Source organism: Mugil cephalus, chromosome 1 (genome assembly GCF_022458985.1).
Source record: "Mugil cephalus isolate CIBA_MC_2020 chromosome 1, CIBA_Mcephalus_1.1, whole genome shotgun sequence".
Lineage (NCBI taxonomy): Eukaryota > Metazoa > Chordata > Actinopteri > Mugiliformes > Mugilidae > Mugil > Mugil cephalus.
This window is the reverse complement of record NC_061770.1, coordinates 24683241-24704802: the sequence shown is the minus strand read 5'-3', so window position 1 is coordinate 24704802 and position 21562 is coordinate 24683241. Positions and strand designations below refer to the sequence as shown.

The following is a 21562-nucleotide window of genomic DNA, read 5'->3' as shown; positions in this document are numbered from 1 at the left end:
GCCGAGCTAATGGAACAACAGAAAAACCAAACAGAGACACAATCATACAAAATATGTGAAAATGCTGTTTCAAACACTAATAAAAAAGTAAAATAATAAGTTCTTTAACTATTAAGAACTACTACTATAAAATGAAAACTTGGATCTTTATTCTGACACTGGATACAAAACACTGGATTAACATTGAAATTAAACTTTATTTTTCATCTTTATTCTTCAAAGCTGTTCATCACTGTACAAAAAGTTGGAAGAAAAGTGTCTTTAATGTACATTCGCTATATGAGATTAACAAATGAATACATTCTGTTTTGTTACTAGTAACACTCAGTTTGACAAAACAATAGCTGCACTTCAAGTGTTGCATCAAATGGACAATTCCACGCTGAGCCGCTCCTTATAGGACTAGGAAGTTTGGCGATCAAACTTATAAAAACTGCTTAAAGTGCTTCAAAGGGCAAACCTGGAGATCATCATGAGGAAAATAACACATTTCACAAGACAGAAATTTACAGAAATTCTATGAGGTCTGGCTGCTAAACGGACTACAGGTGGCAGTGAAGCCTGCAGAGCTAGCAAGAGGTCAACCAAGGATGGCAAAGGCTCTGTGCAGCAGTGTCCCTCCTCTCTGGGTGATAATCCAACATGCGAAGCAGGAAGTCTGAGAATGCAGACGCCTCCTCCAACAGGAAGTGATATTTCTCTACAAGAACATCATAGAGGCTCCAGAGCTTCAGTCGACCAACGCGATGCAGGTCACCTGGATGGGAAACACAGTTCTTCAGTGCACACGTATGCACAAGTAAAATTATTAAGTCAAATAACGCCTAAACAGACTCACCTCTGCGGTCGAAGTACTCTGCAGAGTATTTACCTGACAAGGCTACAGCTGGCGGGATTTTACCGAGCAGCTCCATGATCTGAGCGATGTGGTCTGAGGCGGATGGAAACATGAGACGCACACGTATTCACATTAGCAGCAACAATTACCGCGCAGTCAGTGTGTAATCTCATTTAATCCCGTTCCACTGCTCGTTATGCCCCAGTAAGCGACTGCACAACACATACCTTCCTCCAGGGAAAGGGAGTCGCTGGCTTTGGGTTCGAACAGCGGGTCTCCAGTGACCAACTCAAAGGCCTGAGAGAATTCAGAGGAACATTGGAGGGTGAGATGTGAAGCCAAGTGAGAGGACCTATCGTACACCTTCCTACTATCTGTCTACAACTCATCAAATGATGGATCTCATCTAATTTGGGATTATTTTCAGCATAAATACTTGAGATTTTAATGATTCACTGACATTACATTTTACACCTAGCATCACATTTTTGACTCCATCAGTTAAAATGTCTACACATATGTTCACAACCTCCAAATGCTGGGTTCTAATTAACACGCTAACTCTTACAAGAATATAGTCTTAAGATTATTTATCTATGGAGTTCCCCAAGGTTCAGTGTTGGGTCCCTTAATGTTCATAACTCTGAACTCAACTTCAACCTAAATTCTACTGGAAATTTGAAAATTCAAAAGTTAAATTTTGGTTTTAAATATTTCTTTTCAGTCTTTTTCTCACCATACATGCGACGCTCCACATATCAGCTGGCGGGCCATACTCAGATCCCAGCAGGACCTCTAGTGAGCGGTACTGACGGGTCTGGATTTCCTCAGAGAAATGTTTGTACTGGTCCAACACACAGAGACAGACATACATTTTCAATTTTGTCTTTGTCTTTTTTTTTGTTGCCAGGCTGCAATAAGAAACAAATACATATTCCTACATACAGTTCAACATGGAGTTTATCATGAAATGGCTAAATATTTTAGAGACGCAGTAACACCTGTGTTTTTCTCTAATAGTTTAGTAATAATTGACCATTAGTTGTCTAATTGATCTCTTAATCCATTTAGTGGCCACTTGGGGGCAGCAGGAACCAGTTTGGATGATGTCGTTAACATACTCATTATCATTGACTTGTAAAGGTGGATCCTTTTTGTCCGACATGGCTAACGTGATACATCAGGCTTAAGGTTTATCTTAACAGCTTGTAAAATATTGAGAAAGTACTAACCACCCAACAGGAGCTGCCCAAGTCACCGATCTTCACTGCAATTTCCTTTAAACTGTGCGGATTTAGCTGCTCCCTCTCTGAAAGAAACAGCAATTAATAATCATTATTTTAAAAATATGATTTATTCATTGTGTTTCATAAAATATTCATTTTTGAGTTTTGCTCATTTCACCAGTTTGGACTGGATATACTTCCTTGATTGTGTGTACAAATATATATGTAGCTTTCTTGTTTAAATCTTTCTTTTTGTTAGCTTAGCTGTGAGTACAACAAACATACTGACCTCTAACCAAACGTTTCTGAAAGTATTTGTTGTGGCCATTTGCTGTATTTGTTGTAGCAATTGTTAAAAAAACGAACAAACAAACAAAAAACCTGCCTGTGGACTTGGCTTCCTTCCCAATCAGTACAGAGGAGGAAGTGCTGCCCCCCGCTGGTGCTTTGTGGGACTGCTCCTTCAGACACAGCAGGATGTTCTCTGGCTTGACGTCTGTGTGAATGATTTTACACTGAGTGTGAAGGTAGTCCAGACCCTGCAGAACCTGCACAACAACGAGTAGCTGTCAGCGAAGTTTCCTGATTTTATTTGATCTACAAATCAAACGGATAAGACTCAAAATTAGATGTAACCACATATGCATCATCAAGCATCTTTGGCTCCAAAACGCTGTTTTTACAAGTCAAGACAAACTTCCACCACAGCAGTTTATTAAATAATAGTCGACTTGTGCAAGTACTTGCATGATTGCACATAATGATAAATAAAAAGACGTTCTTCTCTTATCTATACGCCAACTACAAACAAAGACCCAGAAGCTGTTCAGCTAGCTTAGCTAAGCAAAAAAAGATCTTCCCACCTAAAACTATAAAGCACTCTAGCATTTTATATAGTTGTCTGTTCACTGTAGCTGTATATTATGGTATAGTTGACTGGATCACATTTCTATCTTTGATGAGATGACATGATAAGCTGTTTCCTCCTGATCCCAATCTTTATGCTAATCTAAACTAAGCTAACTGTGGGTTCACCCCAGCTGCATGTCATGGTATAATTGACACCTTTCCAGATACCATGCCTTAGGCCTACAACGAAAATGTTATTTTAAAAAAAGTAATGGGCCACTTTTTTGGAAAATTTGGCTAAACTGGAAACACGATGTCTCTCCTATGCATTAGCAACATGACATGTGTGCAGCGCTCATCACATTTCCATGATCTTAAGCTCCTGCATTGTGAATGTGCTGTCCACTGATCCTGTGGTTTACCTGAGTAAGTATTTGCTTGACCTGAGGCTTCAGGAGTCCTGGATTCCCAAAACACAGCTGCCAGCTTCTCAGGTCAGGACCCAGCAGCTCCAGCACCAGACACATGTCTAAACACCCGGCATCAAGTCCGACTCCACAAACCAGACCACTTCAGTGTGTTTCAACAAGCACATTCACACTTACTTACTTTTAAATGTGATATTAAATGTTAACTTATGTAACTTTTTCTATACACACCCACATGCACATGATAACTCCTCAGCCCTGGGTGTCAAGTTTTCAATGCATGTCCAAGAAGGATACGGATCCCGTTGACCCCGGCCAGTTTGAACTCATCCAGCAGCTTAACGATCCTTTGACTGGAGCTGTGACGGGCCAGAGGACCCCCGGCCTGAGGAAAGGGAGGAGAGAAGGGGAAGAAGTGCATAAAAAAATCAAAAGAACTGACACTCTACAACAAGTGAGAGTGGATAAACTGAAGCAGAGGCTCACTAACACATCTCAGGATGGCCAGCTCATCCTGTCCAGCCTGGGCGAAGCCAGCTCCGCTCTTCAGAACCTTCACAGCGACCTGCCGACCCAACCTGCAACACAGAGCCGAGATCAGATCTGCTGGGATACTGCAGACACAGAATACTGCAGCTTCTATTTAATACGCAAAATCTGTTTAAAAACAGAGAAAGGCTGAATATCAATTTATTTATGTCTGCAAAAACTTTTTTTATATTTATTTATTTATACATTGTGCAAATGAGTATACACATTTTAATATGAAGAACATTATTTCAGTATTTTTATAGTTTTTTCTTTATAGTGAAAATTCAAATAATGGTATTTGTTTGAATTGTTTTCACGACCTTCTAGCACGGAGGCGGCAAAGAAAAAATATAAATACTAAAAAAATAAATAAATAAAATTTTTTGGTCATTGAATATTCCGTCAGAAAAGGATATTAAAAAATAAAAAGTGGTTATTTGATTTTCATTTTAACATTCAAAAATTTGAAATTCAAGGCATTTTTTTTCTTTTTCTTTATCTTTAAAAACCGCTCGCTTTAAATTTTCTGTCTCTAAAAACAAAAAATAAAATCGTCAGAAGGTAGAAAACAAAAAAGCGCCCGTTTTTTCATATTATGCTACCGGAAGTTGTCGATTGCAAAGTAAGAGTACATATGGGGACGGTGCTGTGTAACATGGACCAGTAAGTTGTTTTTCGAAACAATAAAAGAGTCTCAGGGAAGACGACATGGCTGCAGACAAACTAAGCCACATATATCAGGTAAAAACTAAAAATAACTACATATAATCAGGGAATAGTTAGCTACTAGCTAACATTACTGTGACATGCGTGCAGAGATTTCTGCAGATGACAAACCTTGTTTTGCCGTCACGTCAAAACAAATCACGTCAGAGTAAGGTTTTAAAGACATTTTAGTCTGGGCTAGCTGGGGAATACAAGATACAAGTCATATATTTGTGCGCTCTGGCCAGACACACAGTACTGTCCTCGTATGTGCTCTTACTTTGAAAAGGGCAACGTCCGGTTGCAAAATATGAAAAAAAAAAAAAAGCGGGCGCTTTTTTTTGTTTCTATCTTCTAACGATTTTTTTGTGTTGTTTTTTTGTTTTTAGATGCAGAGAGTGAAAATTGACCAGTTTTAGAAGTTTTATTTATCCATTCTCGACCCTGATAAAGAAAAAATTGCTCGAATTTCAATTTCAATTTTAGAATTTTGAAATTATAATCAAAAAAACGCTCCTTTTTTTGTTTTTAAAATCCTTTTCTAAACAGAAAATCCAATGACGCCCCCACAGACTTCATTATGGTACAGTTCCTTAAACGGACCCACCTGAGGTCCACGCAGAGCCACACAGTGGAGAAATAGCCCCAGCCGAGCTTAGAGATGACCTGGTATCGTCTGTTGAAGGTGTCTCCTATCTGGACCGGGTGGTACCCACCTGAGGAGACGAAGCAAAAAAGAATATTTGTATCAGCAGTTAAATCTACTTTTTATTTAATACTCTTTTAATTGAATTTAAGCTTCAGGTACCAGGTGTCTCTTTACGTTACCTGGGAAACTAAACCTTTACATCATACACTCTACAGTTTTTTCCTGACTGAAATGTGACAATGAAGCTGTTTCTGGCGTTACATCATCTTCTAAGCTCGTAACTGAAAAATGACAAAGCCTGACAGTGTCATCGGTTCAGCCAGCGTGACGCACAGATCCTGGACATTGTCAGAGGTCTTCAAATTGAATCTGTTTCCAGTGAAGCTGAATATGATCGGAGCCGCTCTAAGAGCAGAGTTATGAGTTATATCTCAGTGTCAGACGTCCGTGGTTCCACAGTTGGACCAGAGGATACAAGAGGAGCACAACTAGGAACATATACATATGAATCTGCTTTAGTTTGCTGCTTAAGAACTTTAAATGAATGAAATCAAGAATGGGAATTAAACAAATGTTACAACTCACTATATTCACATTAATTCTCAAACATTTGTTTTTATCTCCAGAAAAGAAAAAGACAAAAAGCAGTTTTATATATTTGAGGACATCTAAGAATTATCTTGATTATCTCTTTGGTTACTGATTCAGTTTTGAGCTAAAGAAACATTCTTTTCATTTTTAATTGAAGTATTTTGGGTTCACAGTGCAAATTCAAATCACAACTTAAAGTTTTTAGTCATCTTTATTATTAGGGATTTCATTTCTCAGTACAGAATTTATTAACTTCAAGCTGTACTAATACTATACAACTGAAAACTGAATGTGAATTTAAATGATAAAACAGGTTGACACAGACAATCTGAAGGAAGTTCGTCCTTTCGTGCTATAAATTAAAACCAGAACAAAGCTTTTCACAAACTTTTCTCCATGTAAAACATCTGACACAATATGGCCGACTCGTCCTCAGGCTCGATGAAGAAGAAGCGGGTGGAGTGGGCGGGGCCACGTGGCCCCACGTTCCTTGTTACTATAAAAGTATATAGTGTTTAAATAGGACACTGAGCAGAATGTATTGAAGTAGACGTGTGCTCTCATCTTAAAATGGAAAGTGTGTTCAGACGACACAAACAATTAGAGGTTGAATAACTTTATCGAGCTATTACTGTTTGTTTGCTCCGTGCATGGGACAGATTCTGCAAACAGGAGCTGTTCTAGCTGGAGCCCACTGATGGTGAAAGAATCGTTTAATACGTCCTCTGCAGGCCGGTCTGAAGGGGGACGAGGCGGAGGGATGCTGCCAGATGTGCTCATGTGTGCATCTGCAGAGGATGGCGTGAGCTCAGAGACTCTGTCCTACCGTAACAGTATTCTCTGGGGTCTTCAGAGTCCTGGCCGTCCTTGGGACCCAGCCGCTCGTGGCATCCGAGGGCTTCAAAACCATTGGACGTGCCGCCATCACTCCCCCTACAAACACACAGAAAAAAAAAGATGGATTGTGCGGCCTCCTGCATCCCTCAGCTCAGCCTCTTCATCTAGTTATTGCATGTGTGTGTGTGTGTGTGTGTGTGTTGCTGAGAGGAGAGTTTAGAGCTGAGCTACTTTTAGAGTTTCCCATCGCCTCAGCCTGCCATGGAAACTTGTCCCGCTGCCTGGCTAAGAGTGGACGGGGCAGCATCGGAAGTTGCACTATTTCTGACTCCGGCTGTAAATCATTTCGCTCGCACGTCCGTGCAACCTGAGACCTCCGCTGCATCCCAGCTGCTTTGGGTATCTACTGTAGAGGCGGCCGCAAGAGATTGGGTCACGTCATGTCTGAGAGCGACGACCAGCACAGGTCCGTCTGTTTTTGTTGGAGTTTGATGCAGCGCAGGGCCAGATATAGATTATATACTTAAAAATTTATTTAAAACATGGTTAAAACCACTGATATTTGAAGCGTTAAGTTGCGCCTGTGATGACTAAAATGCTTCATTTGCATTAAAATGATCGTGTTCAAGCATTTTCCTGAACTCATGCAACAATGCCAGGGTCTGTGTGTTTATACATATGTCTTTCTTAAAAACCAACATGAGTTCTATGTATTTTTACTCCATGATCAGACTCTGCTTTGATATGAACCATTTTTCTCAGTTTAACTTTAGGTGAATATTGATGTTACCAGAACATTGATGAATAAATGTCAGCAAAAGAAAAGAAGAAGCGTTTAGTTTTAGGGTCGAGAAGATTTAAAGAGTCACAACTTCAGTGAAAAAGTAAAAAACAAAAAACATATTTGACCTTGCTTCCAAACTGTACTATGTGCACATATATTTAACATAATGCAAAACACAATGCATCAGTGGAAAACTCTGCAAACTCAGCTAGAAAGGATATTTTTTGGTGCACCTTGCAAATCATTTTTTGCTTTTAAGTTAAATTACCCATTTGTTTTAGGCGTAAACGAATAAATGTTGTGTACTCACGAGTGACGCTGCGGAGCTGCTGTATGAGCGGAGCAGGGACTCTTCTGCATAGCTCGGGTCAGCGGATGCAGCCACCACCTTGAACTACCTGCAGCCGGCGGAGATCAAATCTTCCACAGCAGCAGACGTGAAGTGCAATTGCAGCACATTTAATGTTGCAGTGAAGCCGAGCAGCGAGGAGGTGGAGGTGGCGGCTGGGAGGAGGGGAGGGAAGGGTGAGGGGGGGCTGGACAATCTCTCAGGAGGCTTGGAGGCGAGTCAGCAGAGTCTAAAGATGGAAATCACCAGCAGCCTCCTAACTCAGAGCCTGCCAGGTCTCTACTTCTTCTTCTTCTTCTTCTTTTCCTTGTGTGATTTCAACCTTCTGCTCACATTAAACTCTTTCTGTTCTGTCTCCGTTCATCAGTTTCTTTTCCGCTGTGGGAAAGCCCCATCAGAGCAGGGTGGTGGTGGGAGAGGGGGGCACGTAAAAGATGAGATGAGAGTGTCGTTTGAAGCTGCACAGATCCAGGGAGGAGAGGGCGCGACAGCTGGCAATTTATTTTTTTCTCCCGAGCCTCGGGCGGAGTTTGACCTTTGGGCCGCGGGGATCACAGATTACTAAAACCGGCCCGAGAATGGGATCCCCGTCCTCCGCCGCGATATTCAGTATCACAATAAAGTCACGAGAACAAAGGTCAGATGAAAATCAGATCGGATGTGGGCCGTTACACGCCGTTAAACTTTAACCGCTCCGGCCTCCATCACTTCTCTCTGCGGCTGCTCCTCAGATCAGACACCGCGCAGGGCTTCATGAGAAAAGACAGAGCGGGAGTGTCGAGGGCCGAGGAATGAGAAGTGAGTGATACGAGATAACAAACAGCGAGGGCGCTCTTGACCTCACGTGAATAACTGTTTACGGTCACATGACGTGTTACAGTATCACACCTCTGGAAATACTCCTTCACTGGCCTGTGTTGTTGCGTGGCCACGGTTAGTGTGTTCATTTAAAGGTGATTGAACCCTGAACTTAATTTGGAGGTGTGCCTAAAAGTGTTTTAAAGTTTATTCGGTTCCTGGAGTTGCAGACTCATCCCATACTCCGGGGTACTGTACTAATTTTGACATCCAATTAAATGCTTTCTTGATGTAACCCCCTTAAATTGACCTGTAGCTACGGCGACAGTGCAGACTATAACGGAAATGGAAGATGAGAGCAGACCACAAGAGGCCAAAGCAAGCACAGCTCCCCCTGGGGGCTGGCTAAAGTATAGGTCTATACCAGGACAGGATGTGACGTAACGGCAACCTCCAGTTGCCACGCCAACCACTTTGTAGAGTTTGTGAGAGCTGTAAAAACTATTTTTAAACATTCAGTTCAGTGGATAATCCAACATTTCCGTGTATCTGGTGGAGGTAGAGCAGAGTGTAGTGTTAATTGAACAAAAACGCAGGTGAGTCTGGAGGAAGTGGGGGCGGGGCATCAATATTCTGGCTCCACGTGGCTCCACACAAGGTGGCAACCTCCAGGTCTGAGCGATGAAGCCCATGTGGAAGGGCAAAAACTTGCAGTTCATGGAGTGGCAACTTGAGGCACCAAAAAGGAGCAAATCCCCATAGACCCCCATGTTAAAAAGCCCAACTTTACAGCATCATTAAACGTGTTTACAGCCTGGTATTTCACTATTCATGACAACTGTACAGGAGTGAATTTTTTTCTAACTCATTCGTTTATTTTTTTTATTAAGGTTTAAATTTCTGCATAATTAAGGGCAATCCCACTTTGAGTGACAGGTATTAGCCTGAGCTAACAGGTGGGCAGGTCCCAACGTCCAGGCTGCTTTAGTGTCACCTCAACACAATCCCCACGCCCATATTTGGAGTATCCATGTGTGGGCGGAGTAAAGCTCACCCAACATGGTGACTACAGGCTCCGCCCACTTCAGGCTTCATTTTTGAGGCTCAGAATCCAATGGGTGACATCACGATGGGTTTATCCATAGTATAAACGGCCAATGCTCCACTCTTGGACCGTGCCAGGAAGTGGAGACACGCCATCCATATTTATATACAGTCTATGGCCCAGACCAACGCCTGAGAAAATCTCTCTCTTATATAACAAATATTCATTTATTTTTTACATGTAAAGTGTGTTCCAAGCCTTATTGGGCCACATTAAAGCCCCGTTTATATTTTTTAGCTTTGTGACATTTGTGATAAAGTGTTTTTGCTTTGTGTTTTTCACAAAATGACATGACCGGCTGACATGTGAAGCAATCAGAGCAAGACGCCGCCGTGAGTGTGCAGGTGTCCGTTGTGTGTGTCTCTCAGTCCGTCCTCCCATGTCCTGCTATTTCCGTCTAATGTTGCTCCAATTTTAAGCTGAAAAGCCCGTGCTGGCGGTTTCTATTTTCCATTTTCACAGAGCTGAAAGGAGACACTTCCCACAGGAGCATGAGGCATGTGAGTGTGTGCGAGTGGAGAGACATCAAAACAGCACCTGCATGGATCTGGATCACTGGGTTAGTAGGGGATAAAGGAGGTTATGTGTTTCTACACCAATTTCCTGTAACGTTGGCGGGTGTCCTCTCACTGACCCGGTGAAGATGACTCCAGATGCATGCGTACACCGTTCCTTTTCATTAAACACAACTAACCAGGCCTTTCTGATCCTCACCAAACACTGAAACGTGACCTGCATTCATCTGGTGTGACGCCAAGGCTAATTTAAGACCCCCACACTGATCCTGCTCCTCTTTATATGGGGCCAGAACACTGACTTTAATCTTTGGCACTCAAAGAATTATTTTTTTTCAATTTCTCTTTTTTTTTTTCAAAAATAAATAATTATTGTTATGTAACCAAACTACACAATTATGTATATTATTTATGAACAATTATAGAGGGTATGCACATGATGTCACAGCAAGTCTCCATGGTTACGGCCACTGAGTAGCAAAAAGTGACGGATGAACATGGAGATTAGCAGCATTAGTTTGAATCACAGGCTTTAATAGCATCTAAATTACTTCTCGTTACTTCTCAGTGAAGCTCTTAGTGTTAACATCTTTTTTTAGCTACATTTATCATATACTGTTGATTCTATTTGTCCTTAATTTGATCTGATAATTCACATTTTTCCCAGTCTCTCTGTATTTACTGATACATTTCACCATGTTTTGCCACTCAGGGGGCGTGGCCCCAGGCAGCAGTGACGCTAGCAGCAGCAGCAGTGACATTAGCTAGCTTAGCTTAGCTAATGTTTGTGCTTCTTCCAGCAGACCGTGTCGGTCCTTATAAAGCATACGATGAAATTCATATATTTATAACCTGGAGACGCGTTCACGTGCCACTCCCCCTCCACGTCTGCCAGTAAGTTGAAACTGAAAAACAAATATCGAAAGTGAAAAAGACAAAAAGACATTGTAAAAAGACAGACAACTTTCATTATATTGCCAAATATTCTTTTCATTTCTTTTTTCAATGCCAAACATTAAAGTCAGTGTTCTGGCCCCATACCTTCGGGCTTCAGCGCAAACTCACAAAAGTCACCTGATAAAGATTTAACGACAGAATGTTTGACTAATCCCTGGTTTCACTGGGCTCATGCTGATGATGCAGGCGTTCATACCCCGGCATTATCAGCTGTGTATGCGTGCGACAGGTGATCATGCTGCCAGATTTACAGGCCACTGTAAAGAGAGAGGATGTCTAAATGTGGAGCCTCCAGCCTGGCTCACTGATAAGAGAATGCACAGGCCGACTCTAAGCCAGCGCAGGGATGGGTTTCAACATTTTAAAACAACAAGGATGATTATATTAATAGGCCCTCTTTACGTTGATTAATATCAACGTGGAGGGGGGGGGCTGGTCTGGTCTGGTCTGGTCTAGGTGGGGGCTACATGTCTAAGTAACATCCACATGAATGAATGCCAGGTCCAAAAGTTTCCAGGTAGAACATTAAATTGTCAGAAGTTGGTTTAAGTTATTCTTATTAATTAAGTAATTATTAACAGATCATCAATTCCCATGTAAAGATGAGCTGCTCCCTGAGCCCCGCATCCTTTTAAATACATCAAAATGAGCTCATTTCCAACAAAAGTATTAACTCTGGACTTTAATAATAAATAAAGCAAAATGCCTGGAGTCACGTGTCAACATCTGGACCACTTTATTGCATCACATTAAGCTGTTGTTAGGTTCCTCCTATCAGTTAGTTAGAAAACACTAAAGTCAGGATTACGTAGGAACAGCATGTATCTACAGTACAAACATGAGAACCGTGCGCCAGTAAAGCCACACGCAGCGCTAGTGCACGTGGCAGTCAACGACGACAATGTTACTTTTGTGATAATGTACACGGTATTCGGTTGCAACGTTTCAACCTTGTCCCTGTTTCTTCTTAAAATGGATGAGATTTGTAAAGGACATTTAAAAAAAAAAAAAAAGAGAGAAGAAGAAGAATGCATAATTTTCAAGACAGCTGAATTTGATTTTGAATCAAGTGAGTTCTGGGGCATTTTATCAGTCTGAAAGGGAATAACCAACAACAAGTGCAATAAAATAAATAATGAACAATAAATTAAATTGGAACACAACTAATAAAAAAAAAAAAAGACTTTCACATGTGGCATCGAAACGGAGAAACAGGCAGAGCTGTTTAACAATCACACGGTCTGATTTAAGCCTTGAAAGACGAGGGACAGCTTGTAAAAGATAAAGGGCTTCGCTCTGCCACAAAAAAAACTAAAAAACACTACAAAAAAATGAAAGAAAAATGAAAATTATCTGCTCCAACAAGCGTCCAGTGGAGGCAGCGGCTCATCCAGGTTTAGTAAATTATGGAGCAAGATTTATTTAATTCACTTAGAAAAACTGGAAACCAAATGCAGATGTATAGGAGTGTAGACGAGGGCCCACATCGAGCCTGACTTATAAAAAAAATATATATAAAAATAAATCTAACAAAAAACAGGAAGCGCCAAGCAACTGAAATAAATTTATAAAATGAACACACATGAGAATCCTTGTGTAATTATGTCGCGTTTTGTTTGCCGCCTGCGAAGCTCGAGAAAAAAGAATCACATAAAAAAAAAAGGTGGAAGTTAATGGACAAGTGGCCTTTTTTCACTCATGAAGATTTTTTTAAATTCTTTTGTGCGTTATTTTCATATTTACACATTTGTCTAAAGAGGTCAGGCTCGGTCTTAACGCGGCTTCTTCTGTCTACATCTTATTAAACTTTTTTCTTTTCATTCTCTCGATGAGGACGGATCAGTAACTACACGGGAAATACGTCTAAAGAAAAGCTTAAAAAGTCTTTAAAAAAATCGTGACATTCACAACAGCAGTAAGCGATCACCATTGAAAGAAAAGCAGACGGAAGCTTCTACAAAGCACTTGTCTTCAGTTCCGATGACGAGAAATCAGCAGCTATGAGTTACAGTAAAAGGGCAACGGCTGATAAAGCAAAAAAAAAAGTAAAAAAATCACGTCTGTTAACATCCAGTACCGGCTAATTAAACTCAAATACAGAGTAAGACTTGAACGAAGGATTTAAGGAAGCTAAGAGCAGAGTGGAAACATCCTTCAAGATATAATAAGCGGCGTCAGAATGAGTTTATCCTCGTAACTAAGACTCAACATGTCAGCGTTAAAGGATCGAGTCTCCATCGTTTCGTCCTCCAGCATTCTAAGATTTGTCGTTCTTCTGCATAAGCCTTGTCCCTTCAGACTCGAGGCGGGGAATGCTCCACGAGAAAACAAACAAAAAAAATAAACACAATGATCTCCGTTCGTATCCCTTTATGAGAATCAAACAACACGGGGAATCCTCGAAAGATATGTCAATCTTCAGGAGGCATCAACCAGTGGTACCGTGTCCTTTTTCTCCCACTGCGATGCCGTCTGGGAATCACTGGAGCTCCTCGATACAGCACAGGAAAACGTAGCAAGAGTCAGCGACGATCTCCTTGAGACGATCACTAAAATTCACTGAGGATGCGCCGCGATATTCCTCCGTCGTGTTTTATCTTTTCGTGATGAGACGTCAAGAAAAAAGTTTTTCTTTTCCCGACAACGTCCTCTCGTCAGAGGTAAAGGAGTGAAAATCATCCGTCCCGGCGTTGTGGTCATAGGTCCGTCACCTTGTTTTCTACGGCGGCAGCGATCTGCTGCAGCCTGTAGCCCAGCTGCATCTTCTGAGCCGTGGCGTCTTCTTCCAGGGCTGTGATGATCTGACAGAAGATGGAAAACAAAGTTAAATATATACAGAATCACTGGCTCATCCTCGCTGTATGTGTCATGTCACCAAATCTCACTTAATCTGGAGGTTGTGTGGCTAGCAACAATGACATGTCAGTGGTAAACACTGTAAAAATGTGTGCGGTAAATATCTCTGTCAAAGTTCTTAGAGTATTAAAAAAAAAAAAAAAAAAATGGACAAAACTTCTCCACTTCCTTCCATTTGGTCAAACTGATGCAAGTATCCCCAGGGTATGGGCAGCAGTGATGTTTGATGTTCCACCGATTTCCTTTCCAATCCGATACAGAGTAAAATGCAGGCTGGTATCAACGATACCGATCTGATACCGATACTTTGTGTAAATACTAAAGCAGAGGTCTTCAACTTCCATCCAGATCCTGTCAACTTTTGGCCTGATGCTCGCTGCTCTCAGGGTTGAGTGATCATTTTTTTTTTGGTTGACGATGCAGAAAATGGTGTATTTCTAAAATAAATTGAGCCGAGGATTTTATTGATTGATATTTGATCCTTCAAATCAAGATCGATTTGAATCAAATAAATCATTTTTTATTTTTTAACCCACTGCTTAACTTCCTGAGATCCAAGCATTAAAATTAAGATCTTTAGGTATTTGGGATTAATTGTGCCTGAGAAGTACAAAAGAACGAGTCACCAGTGTGAACCAAAGCCTAAAACTATTTACTTTAAAGCAAAAGCACTAATGCTACATTTTGGCTTCGCTTTTGTTCGGTGGGAGGAAGTGGTGATGCAACATTTGTTCTTTCAACTATATAAAAAAAAAAAAAAAAAAAGCTTTTTTCTGTCAATTAATGGAAAAATCACAAGAATCGACATTAACCTGTCGCTGTACTTCACTATTTAGTCCTGAAACAAACCTCAACACATTCTTAACTCCACAGACAGGTAGTGGGTACTTACTTGATCGTAGTATTTGTTGATGTACTTGTAGAGTTCGTGTAAAGCCACAAGACAGTTGACCTCAGCCGAGTAGTTCTGCGATGAGATGAGACGAGAGAGTAAAAATAGAAACGTCAGCGGGTGGAAGCTGTTAAAAACTGCATCAGTTGCCGTTAATATTTCATTTCACACTCCACATCCAGCTTGTTATGCACACGCCCAGATGGAGGCCCTGAAATGATTTATGTGTTCTAACTTTGCCTTCAAAAATATATAAAATAAATATATATATATGTATGTTGCAAAACGGTGAAGACGAGAGCGGGAAACCTACACGAGAGAGTTCAGCCAGAGACGAGTTCATCTCCTGGTCACTGGCTGAGATGGTCTGCCGGATGTCAGCGTAGTACCTGGAGAACGAGGGAAGAGAGGAGAACAATGCTGAGTTAGAAAAGGAGGAATTACTTTCTATTCTTCTCTCCAAGGTTATGGTTTTTATAACGAATGCAGAACATTTTTGAAGCTGAACACTTCACCTGAGTCCCTCGACTAACTGAGTTTGGAGGCCGGGTCAACACCGTGTGCTGTTCTTCAAGTTTTGTTGTTTTTATGGCAAAAACACCAAACAACTTAACCCACCCCATGCATGCATCCATCCATCAAGCCATGCATCCATCCATCCATCCATCCATTCATGCATCCATGCATCCATCAAATATTCCAGATGCCTGTTGCCCTAGCAACACATTCTAGTTCCTTAAGAGGAATCTCCAGGTATTTCCATGCCAGTTAAGAAATCTAATCTAATTCTGGACCTATCCAGGGGTCTGGTCTGGTCTGGTCTAGGTGGGTGCCAGCTATGGGGGTCCAGGTTCACATGTCATTAATTTCAATACAACACAATGAACCCACGGAGGTTTGCATTTATCTCGCTGGCCTGATTTCGAAGGCTTATTAGTTGTTGCTACTTGTTGCTTATATGTTAATGGCACATCTCTAGTGCCTGATGGAGCTTTACTGTATCACCAGTGTAACGTGCAGGGTTTAATGTGCAGCAGACAGTAGTAAGTGTAGCAGTCTGCTCCCGGACCGTCCATGCGTGGAAGCCTCGCGGGCTTCGTCTACCCTCTGTCTGCCGCTGACAGATTGTCCGAGGCCCCGCTCTCTCTCCCTCTCTCCCTCCCTCCCCACCGAGTGTTTTTCATGCCTGGGGTCAGCGGGCCGATCGGCTGCCACATTCTTACCTCTCCACCATCTGTTTGTAGCGTGGGATGTCTCTGGCGTACAGCAACTTGTTGATGGGAGAGTCCTGTGCAGAGACGGCAGACGGAGAAACGTGTTAAAAGGTGGTTTTACTGAGCAGCGGGTCTGTGATATAGTTACAGACACCTGGTTAGTATGAGGTTTATGAGATTAAGCAGGTACCCCCCTACCTACTATATGTGTTCTATATTAAGCTCAGACTATTTATTAATATACATTATTATCACCATTTTGCATTTAATATTAAGCTGTTTGAATAACGCAGGTTCAAATTTCAAACATGCGCAACAGCGATAAAAATACATACCTTTACCTTTAAACCATAGGTCTTCAACAGGGGGTTCGCGACCCCTAGAGGGTCTGCGGGGGTACTGCAGGAGGGTCGCAAAATCTTTGGGTGATTAGACATTTTTCATATTTTTATTTAATTAATTTATTTAAATACACATTAACATGAATCCAACCTATGTTAGTGAAGGGATAAACTGAGGTTATCTTAGCTACATTTAAAGTGCTATATGTTATGTATATTTATAAATATATTCATAATATAGCACTCATATAGTAGGTAGGGGGTCCCTACTTAATCTTTAAAGTCCCCTGCTTTAAACATAGCTAAATGTAGCAGGGACCAGGAGTCACCAAAACATTCTGGCCCCAGTAGTTGGCTGATGGGAGCGAGCTACACTGTTAGCTTCTCTTCTGCTAATATTGCAGCATGCGTCTTGAATTTCTCCCAGGGAGAGTTAGCATGTAGTATGCGGCCTTGTGATTGGCTCAGCAGAGTTAGGGGCGTGGCCTACTGTGTACAGGAGGCTTTGATTGACAGGTCTAGTGTGACTGGCTGGAAAATATGTTTGATTCATGTTAATGTGCATTCAAACAAATTTATATATATATAAAAAATTATGAAAAATATTTAATCACCCAAAGATTTTGCGACCCCCCCTTGCAGGACCCTGCGGACCCCCTGATGAAGACCTATGTAATAATGTTCATCCTGGGGTATTTCATGAATTTGTTTAAGTGGTGTAGAATAATAATCTGAGCGTAGGCTTGGTGTGACCGGCTCACCCGTCCCAGTTTGTGGTCAGCGATGGTGCAGGAATCCATGAACGTCTGGGCGATGACGGACAGCACGGCGTCCACGTGGTCCGAGGTCTGCACGTCGAAGATGAACTGCGGGTTCTTCAGGATGTTGATCCAGAACCTCAGCGGTAAGCTGTTTTTTGGGGGGGCAAGACGAGAAAAAATTGCGGTCATCTGTACTAATGATGCTTTTTATCGAGAATAACAAACACTTTCACGCTTCCAACTGACTCTGGTGCGTGTGGTTGCTGTTGCTCTGTGGAGTTTGGAGGAGCCGGTTACCGTGGTTACATACTGCATGCATGGTAGTAAAAGAGTAACTTCCTCCGATCAGTGGGAAAATGTGTCATTGGTGGAAGTCTGGGATGTTGCATGCATATTTACTACTCCTGCCAGCGGTTTTAATGTTATGGCTGATCGGTGTATATATAACTGCTGTCCATGTGTTCTGTGTGGGTAGGCTTTGCTGACGTTCTTAAACCTCTGGATGAAGCATGTTTATAACTCTTCTCACATGGCGGCCCACCAGGATTTGGCCCGTGACCCATCTCTGGCCTCCAGCCCCGTGTACTAACGTCTTCCGTAAGCTGCTGCCAGGTTACCTGTTGGTTTTCCAGATGTGGATGGTCTCCGGGTCCGAGATGTTGTGCAGCAGAGCCTGCTCATCCAACAGGTCGAAAAAGTACTTGACGGCCAGAGGGACGGGACGACTGGTGCTGAGGATCGCCGTGAATAAATCGTCCACGAACTTCTGCAGCGTGCCCTGGGACAGAGCGGAGGCAGGAGGAGCAAACTTTAGGTGTTTACATGCCCAACAAAATAAGTTCTGCAACAGCCCTGGTGTCGTCTTGGCGATGTCACAAAAGAGGAAACAATAAGTTGTACAAAACGGTGTCTGTCGAGATCACCTTAAGTTTTAAAAATAAAGTTTGTTTTTTATAAACACCATCTTTAACCACTTTGAATCAAAGGTTGTATTAAAAATGAGAGAGCTTCCCCTGGTGGCTTAGCTGCAGTGTAGGTCATAAGCTCCACCCCCTCCATGTTAGTTAACCTCCTGAGACCCTGCTTCCTCATATGTGGACGTAAAGTTTTAGGTTTTATTGCAGCATATTCTGCTTCATTTAAACCCATTGTCCTCATTAGTGGACACTTTAGTCTGCCACCTAGTGGTAGCAAAGGTTAAAACGTATTCATGTTTATTAGCATTTCTAGTTTGATATGACGAGCAAATTAAACAAATTAGCAAGTTTTGCTGATTAGCAAGTACTCGTTTGAGGACGTTGGGACTTTATTGTTTGCAATTCTGTCTTTGCTCAGTCATGTTCAGATATTAAAATAAACAGTTTGATATTTTGTTACACATTGGTGACTTCTTTATAATATAAATAATGAAATAATCTCAGTGTCCACATATGGGGACATTGGTTTTTTTTTTTTTTTTTTTTTTTTTTAAAACTACTACTTCCTGTTTAAAGATGATGCTTGGTTTTATACTTCTTAGGTCCTACTGATCCCAAATACCTTGGAGGAATTAAAAATGCATATCAAATAAAAGCTCAGGTCTCAGGAGTTTAATGGGACATTAAAACGCTAAAATACACATCAACAAAGTACCAAAGTAATAAACCATCCTGTGTAATTATCTTCTCTTCCAAGTACCAACTCATTTCAATAACAACATCAGTACCAGCTCTGCGATGCTGCTGTGATTCTAGGCTTTGAGTGTCAAACTCAATATCGATCCGATGCCGATACTAGCCTTGATGTCGATACTATTGATATTTAGATTGATACGCCCAGCCCTAGTGTATTCATCTCATCTAGTGTATTCCTGAATCTACCTCCTTGTTGTTGGTTTATCTACTGTGGAGAATCTCAGTTTGCATTTACATTTACAGTAAGTACACAAAATCTTTTCAAATATTAGTGGGTAGCCCCTCGATCATAGTCATCCAGGTGTTACCTTCATGGAGAGCAGGCGTGTGAGGTAGATCTCGGGGATGGCCTTGGCTCGCTCCCCTCCTCTCTCCCTCATGCTGCCTCTCCTGTGTTTGGGGAGCTCGGACTCCTCGCTGGCTTTCACCAGATGCCAAAGCCTCACGCCCCCTTCCTCCCCGTCGTCCAGCATAGGGGTCTCTGAGGACGGCAACGAAAGGTGAGAAAGACGTTTGGCTACAGTATGTTCAAGTTAAAAAACTACTGAGGTTTTTGTTCTTTGACATAAAAATCTCTTCATTAATTGTTATATTAACCTCATCCGTAAATTATCTTAAGGATGCACTAATATTTAAAAGCAGTGCTTGTTTTACAGCTGCTTCACTTTACACTTCATCAGATCTAGTGCACAACAGCACAGTAAATGTATGAATGCATAGAACAACAGTGACCTCTGCTGGTTATTTACTGTCTATGCACCCAGCTACAAAACACATGCCTGTAGGAAAGGCTGCACGACTAGCTTTATACAGATATGATCCCTATTTTACATGCATCGTACAGAATCATAATGGAAAATGAAGAACAGAAACATTCTTTTATGTCTCTGCCTGGTTTCAGTTTGATTATTGAAGAATAAATAGCCTTATGAACATTCTGCATGCACCTTGAAGGCAGTCGCTACCTTTGGCTCTTCATATTCACGTCTCTTTGGAAAATGTTGCAAAGTTCAGACTTCAATATCAGGACAGACAACAACTAATGAAGTGATAAAACGGTAACTGGGTGTCTAAATGCCCTTGTCTCAGCTTTGTCTTTTGGATGCACCATGACCCTGATGAGTGAGATCCTTCACAGACATCCACAGTGAAATTCAAATCCACAGTAAGAGACTTCATGAACCTGAGGAGGATATGATGTGTCTTAAATGCAATAAAAAAAAAAAAAACCAGACTCACTCTCTCCGGGCATGTAATCGTGGCTGTCGTGCAGGTGGTGTTTGCCGTTTCTGGGGACGAGTGCCACCGTAGCTCCGTCTGGGACCTGCATCACACGGACGATTAAACGGTTTATTCTGCACAAAGCTCGGAGCATTTCAGTGTTTGCATCTCAGTGATTTCGACCTTGTAGTGTTGCAGCGTGTTGAGCCGCTTCCACGAGCCTTGAACGACCGACGTCAGGTCCTCGTCTGACAGGATCAGGTGACCCCCGACTCCGGCACGCCACTCTGGAGGGAGACGCGCTCACGTGTTCAACCTGCGCTTCTTCACACTCTGTCCATAATCACCTGACTCGATTTGACCCGACTTACCAAGATGCACCGAGTCGATGTGCGGCCTCTGGGAGAAGGACGTTCCTTTCCAGGTTTGTTCCAGAAGCTTCTCCTTCACTTGGGTGATGGTGTCGCAGTCGAGCACCTTGGCAGGAACCGTCTGAGTGATGGAGCCTCCGCCGGCGGCTGCAGCCGGCATCACAACGTTCAGAGTCTGCACAGATGTGACAGGACGGCGGGTCAGTGACAAGATAGATGTTCACATGAGCATCAGGACAGCTCTAATGAGCACGTGTGAACGAGAAGCACTGTAAAGCTAACCGCTAAGGAAGAAAAGTGACATGTAAGTGTGTGTGTCCTCTAACCAGTGTGCGGTACTCCACGTCCTCGCGCAGAAGCCGGTTGTCATTCAGCGTGTACTTGGCTTTTCCCGTCACAGCGTCCACGGGTCCCTTGTCCACCTGGTGCTTTATAGCTCTGAACAGCATGTAGAAGGACTCACCCGCCGACTCCTGCACAGGCAGAAAAGGGTGATTTTAACTACATTTCTGCATAAAAAGGAAGGAAAGAAGGAACAAGACAACAAACCCACAAACACAAGTGGTTCTCCAAAAGAACGGTTAAACTGACTGATTTAGGAGTCAAAGTTCTGACCTTAGTCCAACAGGAAGCAGATACACATATATAATATTTCAACATACCCTCAGAAAGGTGAAGAGACAAATGGACATCCAGTTGGTCAAGAGCTTCTCAACAACCGATTCAGTTCTGTGGGGAAAAAGTAAAAAAAAAAGTACACACATGAGTAACCTGAGACAAACGACGACAAACATCTGTGACCCACGGCTGAGATGACCTGGACGAGCTCCCTCACCTCCTCAGCATCAGTTTGGGGTTCTTGGCCACGTATTGCTCCACCAGATCGTTGAGCAGCGTCTTCAGGATGTCGGTGAAGTACTCCAGTTTACCATGCAGGGCTACGGTCAGCAGAGAGGCCACGTAGGCCCGGTCCCGGGGGGAGAACGTCCGCTGCACCTCCAGAGTGTGAATGAACTGACAAAAAATGATTTGATTTGTATGAACATATTGAGTTTATTGCTTTTCATATAC

The 21562-nt window shown here is 42.2% G+C and overlaps 2 protein-coding genes across 3 annotated transcripts in view; both read right to left on the bottom strand.

Moving 5' to 3' along the window:
• Nucleotides 1-177: 177 nt before the first annotated feature.
• Nucleotides 178-8108, bottom strand: si:ch211-220i18.4 (SRSF protein kinase 3). Its single transcript, XM_047603651.1, has 12 exons — nt 7749-8108; nt 6644-6750; nt 5185-5293; nt 3832-3919; nt 3639-3726; nt 3336-3442; nt 2450-2612; nt 2071-2147; nt 1575-1682; nt 1066-1135; nt 839-931; nt 178-757 (listed from the first exon to the last, which is right to left on the bottom strand). The coding sequence occupies exons 1-12, from the start codon at nt 7796-7798 to the stop codon at nt 570-572; spliced, it is 1248 nt and encodes a 415-aa protein (XP_047459607.1). The 5' UTR covers nt 7799-8108; the 3' UTR covers nt 178-569.
• Nucleotides 8109-11881: 3773 nt separating this feature from the next.
• Nucleotides 11882-21562, bottom strand: part of plxnb1a (plexin b1a) — a 74050-nt gene continuing 64369 nt past the window's right edge. For both annotated transcript variants that reach the window (XM_047589827.1, XM_047589835.1), the window contains 13 exons: nt 21327-21505; nt 21154-21220; nt 20818-20964; nt 20492-20666; nt 20304-20407; nt 20139-20223; nt 19208-19380; nt 17844-18004; nt 17227-17374; nt 16134-16198; nt 15224-15299; nt 14911-14985; nt 11882-13963 (listed from right to left, as the gene is read on the bottom strand). In XM_047589827.1, the coding sequence (XP_047445783.1) occupies nt 13859-13963; nt 14911-14985; nt 15224-15299; nt 16134-16198; nt 17227-17374; nt 17844-18004; nt 19208-19380; nt 20139-20223; nt 20304-20407; nt 20492-20666; nt 20818-20964; nt 21154-21220; nt 21327-21505 (1560 nt within the window). In that variant the 3' untranslated portion in view covers nt 11882-13858. The remainder of the gene's footprint in view (nt 13964-14910; nt 14986-15223; nt 15300-16133; nt 16199-17226; nt 17375-17843; nt 18005-19207; nt 19381-20138; nt 20224-20303; nt 20408-20491; nt 20667-20817; nt 20965-21153; nt 21221-21326; nt 21506-21562) is intronic.